The 13,958-nt window shown below is 58.5% G+C and overlaps 1 protein-coding gene across 1 annotated transcript in view; it reads left to right on the top strand.

Annotated features, from left to right (window-relative positions):
- The first annotated feature begins 4,284 nt into the window (after positions 1-4,284).
- COL22A1 (collagen type XXII alpha 1 chain) overlaps positions 4,285-13,958 on the top strand; it is a 108,741-nt gene continuing 99,067 nt past the window's right edge. Inside the window, exons 1-2 of the mRNA XM_059672366.1 lie at positions 4,285-4,396; positions 7,703-8,269. Of these exons, the coding sequence (XP_059528349.1) occupies positions 4,309-4,396; positions 7,703-8,269 (655 nt within the window). The 5' untranslated portion in view covers positions 4,285-4,308. The remainder of the gene's footprint in view (positions 4,397-7,702; positions 8,270-13,958) is intronic.

Genomic DNA, 13,958 nt, shown 5'->3' with positions numbered 1-13,958 from the left:
GAGGCAAAGTGTCTTCCTGTCTGGGCCACCGCCCCACAGGCCTGGGAAGGAAGCTGGGAGGGCATCCGATGAATGGAGTTAGGAAGCTGGGAGGGAAGGTGGATGGAGGTGGGGGAAGCTGGGAGGGAGTGTGGATGGAGGTGGATAAGCTGGGAGGGAAGGTGGATGGAGGTGGGGGAAGCTGGGAGGGAGTGTGGATGGAGGTGGATAAGCTGGGAGGGAAGGTGGATGGAGGTGGATAAGCTGGGAGGGAAGGTGGATGGAGGTGGGGGAAGCTGGGAGGGAAGGTGGATGGAGGTGGATAAGCTGGGAGGGAGTGTGGATGGAGGTGGGGGAAGCTGGGAGGGAGTGTGGATGGAGGTGGATAAGCTGGGAGGGAAGGTGGATGGAGGTGGGGGAAGCTGGGAGGGAAGGTGGATGGAGGTGGGGGAAGCTGGGAGGGAGTGTGGATGGAGGTGGGGGAAGCTGGGAGGGAGTGTGGATGGAGGTGGGGGAAGCTGGGAGGGAGTGTGGATGGAGGTGGGGGGAGCTGGGAGGGAGTGTGGATGGAGGTGGGGGGAGCTGGGAGGGAGTGTGGATGGAGGTGGGGGAGCTGGGAGGGAGTGTGGATGGAGGTGGGGGAAGCTGGGAGGGAGTGTGGATGGAGGTGGAAGTTGGCCCATGGAGCGGGACGTTGAGCAGGTAACTGAGAAAACATATCTAAACTGAGTTGTCAATCAAAGATGAAAGGATAGGAAGAGAAGAAAAGACAGGGGATGAGGAAGGAGTTGCAGGAGCTGGAGTCACCCCTTGGGAGAGGCTGGGTGAGCCCGGAGGCGAGGCTGCCCTGGCTGTCCGGCCTGCTCTGTGGTGGGCATGGAGAACCCAGCTCACCGTGGCGGAAGTTTAAAATCTGGGCGCAGGTGTCCTTGCCCATCGGAGGAAAGGTACTGCACAACTATGGCAAATGAAGGGAGAATCCAAGAGCTTGAAGCTACCCATGGAAGGGACACAGCACGGCCAGGAGGCCAGCTAAACACATTTTCCTGAATGTGCTGATGTTTGTGGTTGGTTGTCAGCTTTTCAAATTTTGTAACGTGTTGTCATTGCTTTTTTCATTCTCAGTAAGTATTCACTTTGGTTCCTGGAGCAATCAAACAAAACGGGAAGATAACATGGGCGGGAAGAGCTCGGGGTGCCTCTGGCCGCTGGGAAGCCTTTGTCCCCTCAGTGTCGTGCCACGTGGCCCCCAGCCTCTCCACACCGAGCTCTCCCCTGTGGCTTCTTGGATGGGCACCCACCCAGTACCCAGCTTCCTTCCGTGGAGCCCCTGTGACTCATGGGAGACTCGCCACATGGAATCGTGGGGGTGCAGGCTGCCCCTCTGCTGCCAACGCCCCCTTTCTCCTCTCCCTCTCCCTCTCTCCTCTCCCTCCTTCACAATGGGCCACGCCTACATGTAATCAGGTGACAAAGGTGAGGCCAGAGAGGCAGGTACAAGCCAGCCCATGCAGGGCTCTGAGGTGCAGAGAGGCAGGACTGGAACGTGAACACAGGGATTCTGATCGAGAAGCTTCGTCAGGATGTTCGTTCCCTCTCCCTGGAGCTACCAGTGCCCGGGACAGTGCCAGGTATACAGAAGGTGCTCAGCATGTATTTGGTGACCGAGTCAGGTCACACAGAGCTCAGTTCTGAATCCAGGTCTCAGGCCTCGGCTCCTCCCAGGCCGCTGGGCTCTCAGGCAGCCCCACAGAGACAGAAGCCACCAGCTCCCCCTGCCCATCCCCGACCGGCAAGAGCAGCCTGCATCACACACAGCTCAGCAGGCACGCACCAGGGGCCCCGGCGGGGCCTGTGATCTGGACACAGTCACGCCAGGCTTTCATGTCCCAGCCAGATTCCTGCCCGGAGCATCACCTGTCACCCCAGCAACACATCCTCGGTACCTCTCCCCCCTCCAGCCTCCTCCCCCGGTGGGCAGCAGCCAGCAGCCAGGCTTTCTGAATCAGACAGAGCTCACACTCTGCCCAGGCTGCCCCAGCCATGTGCCAAATCTCATTTTCTCCTGCTAAATTGCTTTCTGTTCAGTGTCTTTCCTCCCCCACCTCTGGGTCCCTGAGTAGGGAATGCTGGTTACTATGGTGACGGGCGGGCTGGTGGAAGGAACTCGGCTTAGTAAATTAATTGCTGGACTTTGGAGACGACTGGCAGGGCTCTGCCTCCCAGGGACAGGGTGTGGCCTACGTCATGCCAGCTGGGCAGCCAGGCTCCGGAAGGAGTTCTGGGCCTGGCGAGGGAGAGGGAGAGCAATGGTGCCCGTTGCAGTTTGTAGGGGCTGCCACCCGAGATGGGCTGGACCGTGTGGGGGGCTGCCAAAGGTCCCACACTGACTGTGCATCTAGTCTGTGCCAGGATCTGTCCTGCTTGCTTTGCAAAACTACTTTTTGTAACCCTCACTGCACCCCCTGATGGCGAAGAGACCACCCTCCTCTTAGGGAGAGGCGATGCTCGCTGACCCACTATGAGGCCTCAGGTCCCACACCAGGCCCGCCGCACTCAGAGGCATTTACGGTGATCGCTCCATTTACTCCTGGGTCGAAGGCCATTCTCTTCTATGTAATTTTTCCCAGAATATAGAAGCACAGGGAACATTTCTGAACTCAGTCTATGAAGTCAGCATTACCCTAATCCGCAAACCAAAGGACATTCTAAGAAAAAGGAAATGACCGGCCAAAATCTCTCATGAACATAGATGCAAAAACCCTCAAAAAAAATTAGCAAATCAAGTATGCTAATATATAAGAAGAATTTACACACCACGACTAAGAGACTGTAGCCAGAGCAACTAGGCAGGAAAAAGAAGTAAAGGCATTCAACTTGGAAAGGAAAAAGTAAAATTATCTCTATTTGCAGATGACATAGTCCCATATGTAGAAAACTCTAAAGAATCCACAAAAAGCTATGATAAGTAATAACCAAAATCAGCAAAGTTTCAGGATATAAAATCAACACTCAAAAATCTGTTGCAAATTCTGTACACTAGCAGCCAATAATCATAAAAAGAAAAATTATGAAAATAACTCCATTTATAACAGCATAAAAATATTCAGGAATAAATTTAACCAAGGAGACACAAGACTTACACACTGAAAACTGTAACTCGTTGAAGGAAATTAATGAAGACCTAAATAAATGAAATGATATCTCCTGTTATTGCTTAACGAGAGACCCAGTGCACAAATTTGGGTGGGGTCCTGCCAGCCTGCCCTGATTGAGGTGGGGGGTAATAGGGGCGGGGCCAACCAGTGGGAGGGGCCGCGGGTGGTTGGCGGGCCGGCCCCGCCTCCTGGTCGAACTCCTGGTTGAACTCCCGGTTGAGGGGAGATGAACCTGGAGTACCTTCCTCTGGCCCAAGTCTTACCTGTCTTCCAGGTGTGAGTGAGTGCCCTCGAGAGTGGATCTGGTGTCATTCACCTGGCTGCCCTCAGCATCAGGCACGTGAGGCCACTGGTAAGTACCTATTAAGTGAATAAATTAACTGTGAACTCTATAAACTCTTTTCCCTTTCCTGGATCTTGCATTAATAATGCTAAGTACTTTTTGAAAAGGACTTGAAAATACAGAGCAGGGAAAATACATTTAGCTAATAAACCTCATGGATGAAAGAAATGCATAGAAAGTAAGAACAAGAACAGGTGTCTCTCCTATCCAGGTGGCCGCGTGTGAAGGCATGATAATACCCGATGCTGCCAGGTTCGGGCGAGGGGGGGCCCGTACACATGCCTGCCAGGGCAACTCTCTTTAAAGTACTATGACAATTCATATCGGGGTCCTTTCAAAACTCAAATGACATCCTAAGTATTTTCCACTAACCTTCCCTAAGAAAAGAACTCAATATAGGCAAAGACAGTACAAAGATGTCCTCTTGTAACATATTGAACTAACAAAATAGCCTATTCAATGTCCAAATGTAGAAAATATCACAGCAATGGTGCCGGGGCCACAGGTATAGCCTGAGGTAGTCAATGGTGATGGGCCTGGTGGTCCTGGCCCAGGTTTGCCAATGGGTGGGGGTGGAGGGGACAGATGGAAGCGGCGGAGGGAGGTCACACTGCTGGCCGTGAGAGGGTCGGGTCTGATGAGGGAAGACATGCCAGGGGCCCGGGTCTGGGGGAATTCCTCCCACCTGGGCCCAGGGGTTGCATGTGCGGCGTCTCAGCTCCAGGACCGCCTCTAAAAGTATCTTTTTTCACGCAGGAAACGCTGCAGTAGAACCGAACGAGGCCTCTTCCTGGCTGAGAAACGCCTGTGCCCACGCCCAGGAGAGCCATGGCCAGCCTGCGAGGGGATGCCCGCTGCCTGCTCTGGATGCTGCTGCTATGGAGTGCGGACCGCGGCTGCTGGGCCCAGAGAGCAGGTGGGGCGCAGGGGCCTGTGCAGGCCTAAGTCAGCGTGCGCGCCCCTGGGTGTGGGAGGGTGCGGGGCAGGGTGTGCCCTCGAGGGGGCTGGTGACTGTGTGTGCGGGGCTAACTAACGTGCGTAACAGTCACTTATCCAGCAAGGGCGTGTGCTTGCGTGTGTGTGTGGAGTGTGTGTGTGGAGTGTGAGTGTGAGTGTGTTGAGAAAAGAATGAGCTGTCTGAACCCGTTTTGAGTGAATCATAGAATGGGTCCTGAGCTTGTCCTCTCAAGTGCCTGTCAGGGTAGGGGCAGCAGGCAGGTGTTGTGTGTGGTCGTGTCCTGCGAAGGCGTTGCCGCCATTCCAGGGGAAATGGACGCACTGGGCCCGGCCAGGAGGGGTGGCCCCGCAAGTCTGCAGTAGATGAAGGAAGCGGGAAAATTTACTGGAGAAGAGGAACCTGGGGCAGGCGGGGGTGGGTGTGGGGGGGAAGCTGGCCTGACGATAGCTCCGCTCACCTGTCACCTGTCCAGGGCCTCTGGGAGGAAGGCACCTTGGGTGCAGAGGCCTGCAGGACCAGCCAGAGCATTGGGCACCAGACCCCTGCACATAAAGCCCCGCCCCACGTAAAGCCCCGCCCCACGTAAAGCCCCGCCCCACGCAAAGCTCCGCCCCATGCAAAGCTCCATGCTCACGTCAAGTCCCCCACGCCAAGCCCCGCCCCATGTGAAGCCCCGCCCCACACAAAGCTCCATGCTCACGTAAAGCCCCGCCCTGCATCAAGCCACGCCCCATGTAAAGCCCCGCCCCCGCAAAGCCCCACTTCACATAAAGCGCTGTGCCTATGTACAGCCACACCCACCCCACGTACAGCCACACCCACCCCACGTAAAGCGTCCTGCCTACGTACAGCCACACCCACCCCACGTACAGCCACACCCACCCCACGTACAGCCACACCCACCCCATGTAAAGCACCATGCCTACGTACAGCCACACCCACCCCACGTAAAGCGTCCTGCCTACGTACAGCCACACCCACCCCACGTACAGCCACACCCACCCCACGTAAAGCGTCCTGCCTACGTACAGCCACACCCACCCCACGTACAGCCACACCCACCCCACGTAAAGCGTCGTGCCTACGTACAGCCACACCCACCCCGCGTAAAGCGGGGTGCCCATTTTGCAGATGAGAACCCAGGTGACAGAGGCAAAGACTCTGCAGGTGAGACTGGGGGACTCGGTGCCGAGTCAGAGGCACAGCTATTTTCTCTGAAGCTGCAAGAAGATAGAATGAAAAACAAGAAACGCCCCCCAAACCTGAAGGCTTGCATCAGTCTCTCGTATTTTACTTTTCCTGAGCCTCTCAAAGCCCCGTTCGCAGGAAGGGCAGTGATGCCCGTGGACTCCTGGGTTTCCGGTGAATCTGGATGTGTGTCCACCGAGACATCCCGGTGGACAGTTCACACACAGGTTATCCAGTTCACAAGTGGGAAGGCTGAGGACAGCCGGGCTTTTCCAAGGCCCCATTTCACAGGTAGAAAATGAGGCTGGAGGGAAAAGGTCGTGACCTGAGGGGGGTCACACGGCCTCCACCTGTCCCGGGAACAGAGGCCAGAAGCCAGGCACCAGCCCCAGGGTCAGGGCCCTGGCTCAGCCATCACACTTAACGCTCACGTGCCTACCACTCAGTCATGGCCGCCAGGAGAAAATGTGCGGAGAGCTCCCACGGGCTCCTTGGTGAGGCCTTTTGAGCAAGTAACCTTTCTGCAGCATTAAAACAAATTCGCTCAAGGATTATGAAAGGTTCGGAGTGGGCCGGGGTCGCTATGACATGAGGCCATAATGTGTCAGAGGAAGCTTTTATTTCAGGCACCTGGGTGCAGCGGGGACTGGAGGGGGAGGCCGACTTTTATAAACCTCTGCTGGCTGCAAGCCGCTCTGCTGACCTGACCGTCCGTCGGTCCTTGGCTCCTCCCATGCCGGATGTCTTCTGGTTGTCCCAGCTATGCGGTCCTCAAGGCTGCAGGCTTTCTGCTAGATACCTGCTAAGCACAATACATTTTCTCTGCCCCGTGTTATTCTCTCTCCGAGTCCTCAGAGGCATGGTCAGCTGCTGCTCCTGGCAGGCCCAAGCCTCAGGTTCTGGGAGAGTCAAACCAGGCATCTTTAAAAAACACACACAACATTTTTATTGATTTCAGAGGAAGGGAGAGAGAGAGAGCGAGCGAGCGAGCAATGAGAGTGAATAATTGATGGGCTGCCTCCTGCATGCCCCCACTGGGGATCGAGCCTGACAGGGACTCAAACCTCGACCTCCTGATTCATAGGTTGTTGCTCAACCCCTGAGCCAGGCTGGCTGGGCGAGACTGGGCTTCTTGATTGCTCCCACGTATGTCTGTGCCGCACTTCGGGGTTCAGAAAGCGCTTCCCCTCGTGTCATCTCATTGTGAAACGGGGACGAGCAGAGTGTCTGCTCTTGTTGCTGTGAAGACCAGAAATAATGCTGTTGGCTGCTTAACCAAAAGCACTGGGCAGTGAATAGGAAAGTTGTGTTTGTGTGGTTATCATAGAACGTAAGCACATTTTTACAAAGCATTACAGAATCCCGTGTTTGTATTTACAGTATGTGAGTGCAGTGTGTTTCCTGTGCTTTCTAACGGTGAGGGGCAGGGAACTCTTTAAATATCTAAGAAGGGAGCTTCAGCTAAATAAATTATGCTCATCCTTGCAGTAGACGCTCTGTCGCCATGGAAACCGGTATTATCCGCTGAAAACGGGTTCCCAGCACCTTGCTGGATGCAGGGGAAACAGCTTGCCCATCAGCATGTCTGGCCCGGCCCCACTCCCATCAATAACTCTATGGAAGTAAATGGGAAATGGTCAGGTCAATGCAAGGTGGTTAACAGTGTCCCCATAGATGGGAATGTGAGCATTTCAAACGTTTTTTGATTGCCTTTCCGGGCTGTTCTGAACCGGGCATGCACTCTTTTGTGGCAGGTTTAAAAAAATAACGAAGTCACTTTAACCGCGTCGTTAAGGCACTTGGCACAGTGATGTTCCATGAGTGCTGATCACGTCCCTGTGAGAGTGTATGTTGTCCGCTGAGCCTCACGGCAGCCTTGGGGACACGCATGACCGTGTGACAGGAACCCGAGGGTTAGCTTGCAGGCAGCTGGACAAGGCCCCTGCCAGTGGGTTCAGAGTGGGCGGGGGTCTGAGGCAGGTGGTGTGACCCAGTGGCCACGCCTCCAGGCCCCCACGGGCGGGCTCTTTCCACAGCCCATTAACCACACCCCACCCTTCCTGTGGCCCCCCGTAGGTTGCAAAAGCGTCCAGTACGACCTGGTCTTCCTGCTGGACACCTCCTCCAGCGTGGGCCAGGGGGACTTCCAGAAGGTGCAGCAGTGGGTGGCCAACCTGGTGGACACCTTCGAGGTGGGCCCCGAGCACACCCGCGTGGGGGTCGTGCACTACAGCGACCAGCCCACCACGGCCTTCGAGCTGGGCCGCTTCCACTCCAGGGAGGCGGTGAAGGCGGCCGCGCGCTCCCTGGCCTTCCACGGCGGCCACACCAACACGGGCGACGCGCTGCGCTACATCACCCGCCACAGCTTCTCCCCGCGGGCCGGGGGCCGCCCCGGGGACCGCGCCTTCAAGCAGGTGGCCATCCTGCTGACCGACGGCCGCAGCCAGGACCTGGTGCTGGAGGCCGCGGCCGCGGCGCACCGGGCAGGCATCCGCATCTTTGCCGTGGGCGTAGGGGAGGCGCTGAAGGAGGAGCTGGAGGAGATCGCGTCGGAGCCCAAGTCCGCCCACGTCTTCCACGTGTCCGACTTCGACGCCATCGACAAGATCAGGGGCAAGCTGCGGCGCCGCCTGTGCGAGAGTGAGTCTGCCCACTGTGGGCGAAGGGGTGCAGTCTGCAGGTGCTGGGTGCGGGGGAAGAGGGTGGAGGGATGCATGCTGCTGGGGTGGAGGGCTGCGGGAGGGGGTGAGGGGCTGCGGGCTGTGGAGCTCCCGCCTACCAAAGGCCTGGGGCCAGCAGTCCAGGTACGGGCCTCCTTGAGCCGGGAGAGGCCAAGTGGCCAGGTTGAGTGAGGCCTCAGCTACATGCCTGGGGGTGACAGTGGTGGCCTGTGTCCACCACTTCCAGGCTCCATAAGGAAAGAAACCCAGTTGCACCTGCACACCGCACGTGCCTGTCACCAGGGTCATTATAGCCTCGCAGGATAAAGACGCCTCCTTGTCACAGATGAGAGCATTAGGGTGCTGGGACCCTGGGAGGCACAGCTGCAAGGCCTGCTGGGTCCTCAGCTGTGGGCCAGAGAGGGGATCAGGCCACGATGGGAAAGAGGAGTAAGGGAAGCGACAGCCTAGCCAGGATGGATCTGGGTAACCAGAGCCAGACACCGGGTCCCGGGCCCAGCCTAGAGGTCGACATGCGGAGTGGTGGCTCAGGGTCAGCGAGCACCTAGCTGTCACCCCAGAGCCCCTGATGCCGGGCCCTGGGAAGCAAGACCCCTTCCAGACCCTCCCCCTGGCCCTGTGCCGTCCTGCCGGCCGTGGCCCAGCCCAGCTCTGGACCCGGCCAGAGCTGCATCTGGATGGCCAAGAACCTCTGCTCCAGGGGGTGGCTCTGGGAGTGGCAGGGATAGCACTGAGGGGGCGGCTCCGGCAGAACCAGGCCCTGAGCCTCTTGCTGACCTTATGTCCCCGGAACCCAAGTTCCCATCACTGACCTGCTTCTGACTAGGGGGTGATGGTTTCAGGCCCGGGGAACAGAAGACCCTCTAACTCACAGAGAAATGGAGCAGACTGTGGTCACACAGGATGCAGAGGGCAGGGCAGGTGGCCTCAGGCAATGAGCCCGCTCATCCCACTCTCTCCATTCTGGGCTCTTCTCCCTGGGTGGGAGCTCTGGGGAGGGGGAGATGAGTGAGGTCCTGGGGAACTGGCCTCGGGGAGCCAGCTGCTAGAAGGGATGGGGGGTTGCTGGAACCCTGTTGCGGGGCTTTCTCCCCTCTGCTCTGGCTGGTTGGTGCCTCCCATTGGCCCGACCCTATCACATGCCAGCCAGCACAGGGGCCCACATGCAGCCCCCCTCAGGGCGCAGAGCAGGGCAGATGTGATGGGAGGTGGATTCCCGGTGCCACGCCCTGCGGCCTCTCCTAGGGCCTCTCTCCCGCCTGCTCTGGCCGGGGGCTCCTGTCCCCCTGGCCTGGGCCTCCTCCAGGGAAACAGCTCAGTGTCATGGCATCGAGTCCTGCCTCGGTGGCCTGACACGGTTCCCAGGGGACTCCATCCAGCCTGGCTTCCTGCAGCGTGTGGGGCGGGCGGGCCCAGCCCCAGAACATCGGCTGTAATTAAGAGCTTTCTCCACCCGGGCTCTGTGGTGGCCACAGAACAGCTGTATATAGCTTGTCGGGCCGCCGTAGCGAGCCTGCGGGATGCCAGCCCCGCTGAGAGCCTCCGCCTACTTCTATTTAGAGGACACTGTGGTGGTCCCCTCTCCCCTCTCCCCTTTCCCCTCTCCCACGGCCCAGGGACATGACCCTGGGTCCGATCTTTTAGCTCCTGGACAAGGGGGCTGAGATGTTAGCAGGGATGAGCGCCGGGAAGGAGCCTCCCATCCTTCTAGGGCTTGTCTCCTGGCGCAGGGTCACCCTCCGTCTCTGCTTGATGTGGTCGCAACCAGCTCCAGTGCTGCTCCGAGGAGAGCTTGACCGCTGGACACTGTACTTCCCCCGTGGGCGGGACAGAGGCAGAGAAAGACAGAGAAGGTGCCTCTTTGGGGGAGACTGATGTGTTGCTCTCCCGCAGTTCTCACTGGGAGACTGGGGGTGTCTGCACCCAACGCGGCATTGGTTTAGGGCAGCCTCAGTCTCAGCTCCCGTTCGTGAGCCCAGCCCCTCCTCACAGGGGTGAGCACACGGTCTCCTTCCTCACATGCTCCTTCCTGCCCGGTCCTCCTGTCCTCCGCCCGGCCCAGGGACTCTGCAGTGAACTCGGCGACACACACACACTCTCACACACACACACTCGCTCACACACACACACACACTCACACTCACACAGCCCCCCCACACACAGCCCAAACACACACACATTATACACCCCCCAAACACACATACACACTATATACACACACAGCCTAAACACATATACACATTACTTACGCATATACCACACACACTAGATACACACATATACCACACACATCCACAAACATCCATGCACATACATCACACACACACACACACACACACATCACAGGTACACCACACATACCAAACACATCCACAACACATCCACATGTGCACACATGCACATACACATATAACATGCAAACACGCACGTATATATCACATATGCATACACACATACACAACACACATATACGCATACCCCCCCCCCCACCCACACACACACATCTGGGAATATGCATGTGGCCTTGAGGTGACCCACCCAGCTGGTCCCTGGGTGGATCCGGAGCCCAGGAGGCATCGGCGGCGGCCTCGGCTGTGGGCTGGGAGCCGCCACGTGGATGCCTGTGGCTGGGCCCCGGGCGGGTCAGCCTCGGGAAGCAGTGCAGGCGAGGGCCCGCCCTTCCCCCGGGGCACCGGGAGTGCCTCCGGGAACAACTTGCTAAGCTCGAGGTCACCCTAGAATAGTCCTTGGGTTCTTAACTCTGACCATGTGTTGAGCAATTTTATTAGAAACTGACCGAAGCTGACGAAACACTGAGAACCACCCATCATTTACTTTTAATTTGTTTACAGCACAAAGGCTTTGGCAGCCAGGCCCGAGCTGGCGATGACCCCGGGGAGCCCTGGGTGCCCCGAGCCTGCATGGCCACGTACAGAACCAGACGGCTCTGCCTTTAGCTCTATGGGACCGGGGACTGTCCCACTCACCCCGTCTCACTCTTTAGAACGAGTGTGTCCTGCTTGACCGTGGGGGCACGTTCCCTTATTTCCTCAGCTCTCCCCACACTGACCCGCGGCCACTGTGCCCCTGGGAGTGTGTCCTGCCACGCGTCCCGGCTCACGGGGCTTTGGCTGCGTGTTTCACACGGTGGCCTCAGTTTTGAGTTGATAAAGGGACAGAATAGAGTGGCCACCACCAAATTGGCACTTGCAAAAAGCATGTGTCCATATGCACCGTCTATAAACCGACGTCTGTAAATACAGCTCCTTGTAATTAAGTCCACGGGGGAAGGCTGGGTGTCTGTGTCTCCCGCCCTGCGGCTGCCCTTGTCCTCACTGAACTCGGTTCACACTCGTCGGGGGCACGGGGGGCTCGGGGCTGCACGGCAGGTCGGGGCTTTCCAAGACGTGTGGCTGGTGAGCCAGTGCCCCGGGCCAGCCGGCCACTTCCCGGAAGGCCGAGGCCTCCAGCTGTCAGCGGCTGCTCAGGTGACGCGTGTGACCGTGAAGCGTGTCCGTTTAATTAGAGACCCTGGTTTCTCTGAGTCTGTCCCCACCTGGACACCTGTGCAAACGCACTCACACTCACACTCACACCAACACAGACACGTGTATCCGCGCAAACACCCAGGGCGCTCACACATGCCCAGGCGTGCACACCCTAGGTCAGTGATGGAGAACCTCTGACACGCGTGTCAGAGGTGACACGCGAACTCATTTTTTTGGTTGATTTTTCTTTGTTAAATGGCATTTAAATATATAAAGTAAATATCAAAAATATAAGTCTTTGTTTTACTATGGTTGCAAAGATCAAAAAATTTCTCTATGTGAAACGGCACCAGAGTTAAGTTAGGGTTTTTCAAAATGCTGACACGCCGAGCTCAAAAGGTTCGCCATCACTGCCCTAGGTGCGTGCACGTGCGCACACTCCCCTCCACCCAGGCCCCTGGGCAGCCCACGTGCAGCTGCGGGAACGGCTTTAAAGCCAGCGCACCTGACGCCTGTGCGCCTGGGAGGGCCCCGCGCCCACTTTCAGGAACTCTGGCCACCCGACTGGCTGCGCTGACAGCCGCCTGGACGGGTGCTGTGTTTGTTTGTTTCTTATAAAGGTTCTTGTTTACATCAGCCTCGCAGGTGTAGGAAGGAGTGGGCGAGGGGGCTCTGTGCTCACTGCCTGGGGGCGCCCTGGGGGGCCTGGCAGCAGGAGGTGGCGCTCCCTGGCAGGGCAGGTCCTGGGTCCCTCAGTATCTGTGCAGCGGGGGTGGGGGGGTTGGGGGGGGAGGTGTGTTTTCTCCGCAGCCCCTCCTGCCTCTGACCCCAGATCCCGCCTCATCCTCAGGTTGGGCTGTAAGCGAGGCACTCAGGGCCAGAGCAGGGCTGTGCCAGGCGGGAGTGAGAGACACCCAGGGCTACACGAGGCCAGAACGCGAGCTGAACCCTTCCATCTGCCACCTCCGCCCGCCAAACCCCCTGCTCCTCACCTGGGCGGCCCTGACCCCTGAGAGGCCTGGGCCCGAGAACAGGGGAGGCCTGGGGCTGCCCGCTCTGTGTCTAAGTTCCCGACCACGTTTAAAAAGTGTTCCGGGAAGATGCTCCGCTGCCCTAAGCAGGGGCCTAGGAGGCAGGTCCGAGTTTGGAATCCTCTGGCCCTTTAAGTGGCAGGCAGGGTCACGGTGCCCAGGGGAGCCACACCTGGCCCAGCCCCCGCTCCTTGCGCCGCCCACCACGGTCCTGCACCTGGGGGCCTCCCGGGCACCTGTGAGGGCACCTGCCATGGATGCAGATCAGCTCCCTCCAGGACCACACAGAGGCCTCCCAGCCGGGCCTCTGACTCCCCCGCAGGAGGCAGGTCGGCAGCGACGCTGTGCCCTAGGAAGCAGGCCTGGGCCCGGGCTGCAAGGCCTGAGATGGAGCAGGTGCAGGTGGCTGCCCCACGGGAGCCCCTGGGGAGTGGCCCTCCTCCCAGTGTGTGCACCTCCCCCTCCCCTCCCCCAGGCCCCCGCCCCTTCTCAGTGACAGCCCTGCTGTCCCAGCTGCATTTGTCAGGGAAGGCGCAGGGCGCCCAGCTGTTCCTCATTGACAGCTGGCCGTGATTCCCACCAGTCCCCGCAGGAATGCAGCCAGTGGCCACTCCAGGACCCACCTCCACCAGCCCTCGGGAGGGGAGGGCAAACGAGGGGCAGGGCTGGCTGGCCCCCTGGACCAGTGGAGGGTCCCTGGCCTTGCTGCCAAGGCATTAGAGGGCAGCGCCTGGCCCCTGCCTGCTGGAGGGTGGGGGGTGGGTCGGGTATCCTGTCCCTGGGGCCTGCCTTTGCCACTGGTGTTCTGATTCTAGGGACGCGACCCCGAGCCTGGATACAGATATGTCTGGTCCCAGGCCACATGCTAATGGAGAGAATGTGGCCACGGCTAGAAAAAATAAATAGCACCGTATCTTGTTTGCCCATCTCCCCTGAGAACCACAGGCTGCTGGCGGAGGCAGGGATCCCCCCCCTCCCCCCTGGCCTATTGGGCTTTGCAGTCAGTCCTGTTTTTCTGAGGCTGAGGGAGGGGGGGATGGTTTGTGGCCACAGGGTGACTTAGGGACAGCGCTGCCCCCAAGCCCGGCCTTGTCACGGCGTTTCTTACCTTCTCTCCTGACCTGGACTG

The sequence above is a fragment of the Myotis daubentonii genome, chromosome 17 (genome assembly GCF_963259705.1).
Source record: "Myotis daubentonii chromosome 17, mMyoDau2.1, whole genome shotgun sequence".
Lineage (NCBI taxonomy): Eukaryota > Metazoa > Chordata > Mammalia > Chiroptera > Vespertilionidae > Myotis > Myotis daubentonii.
Note: the sequence above shows the minus strand (reverse complement) of the source record. Positions and strands in the feature narration are given on the sequence as shown.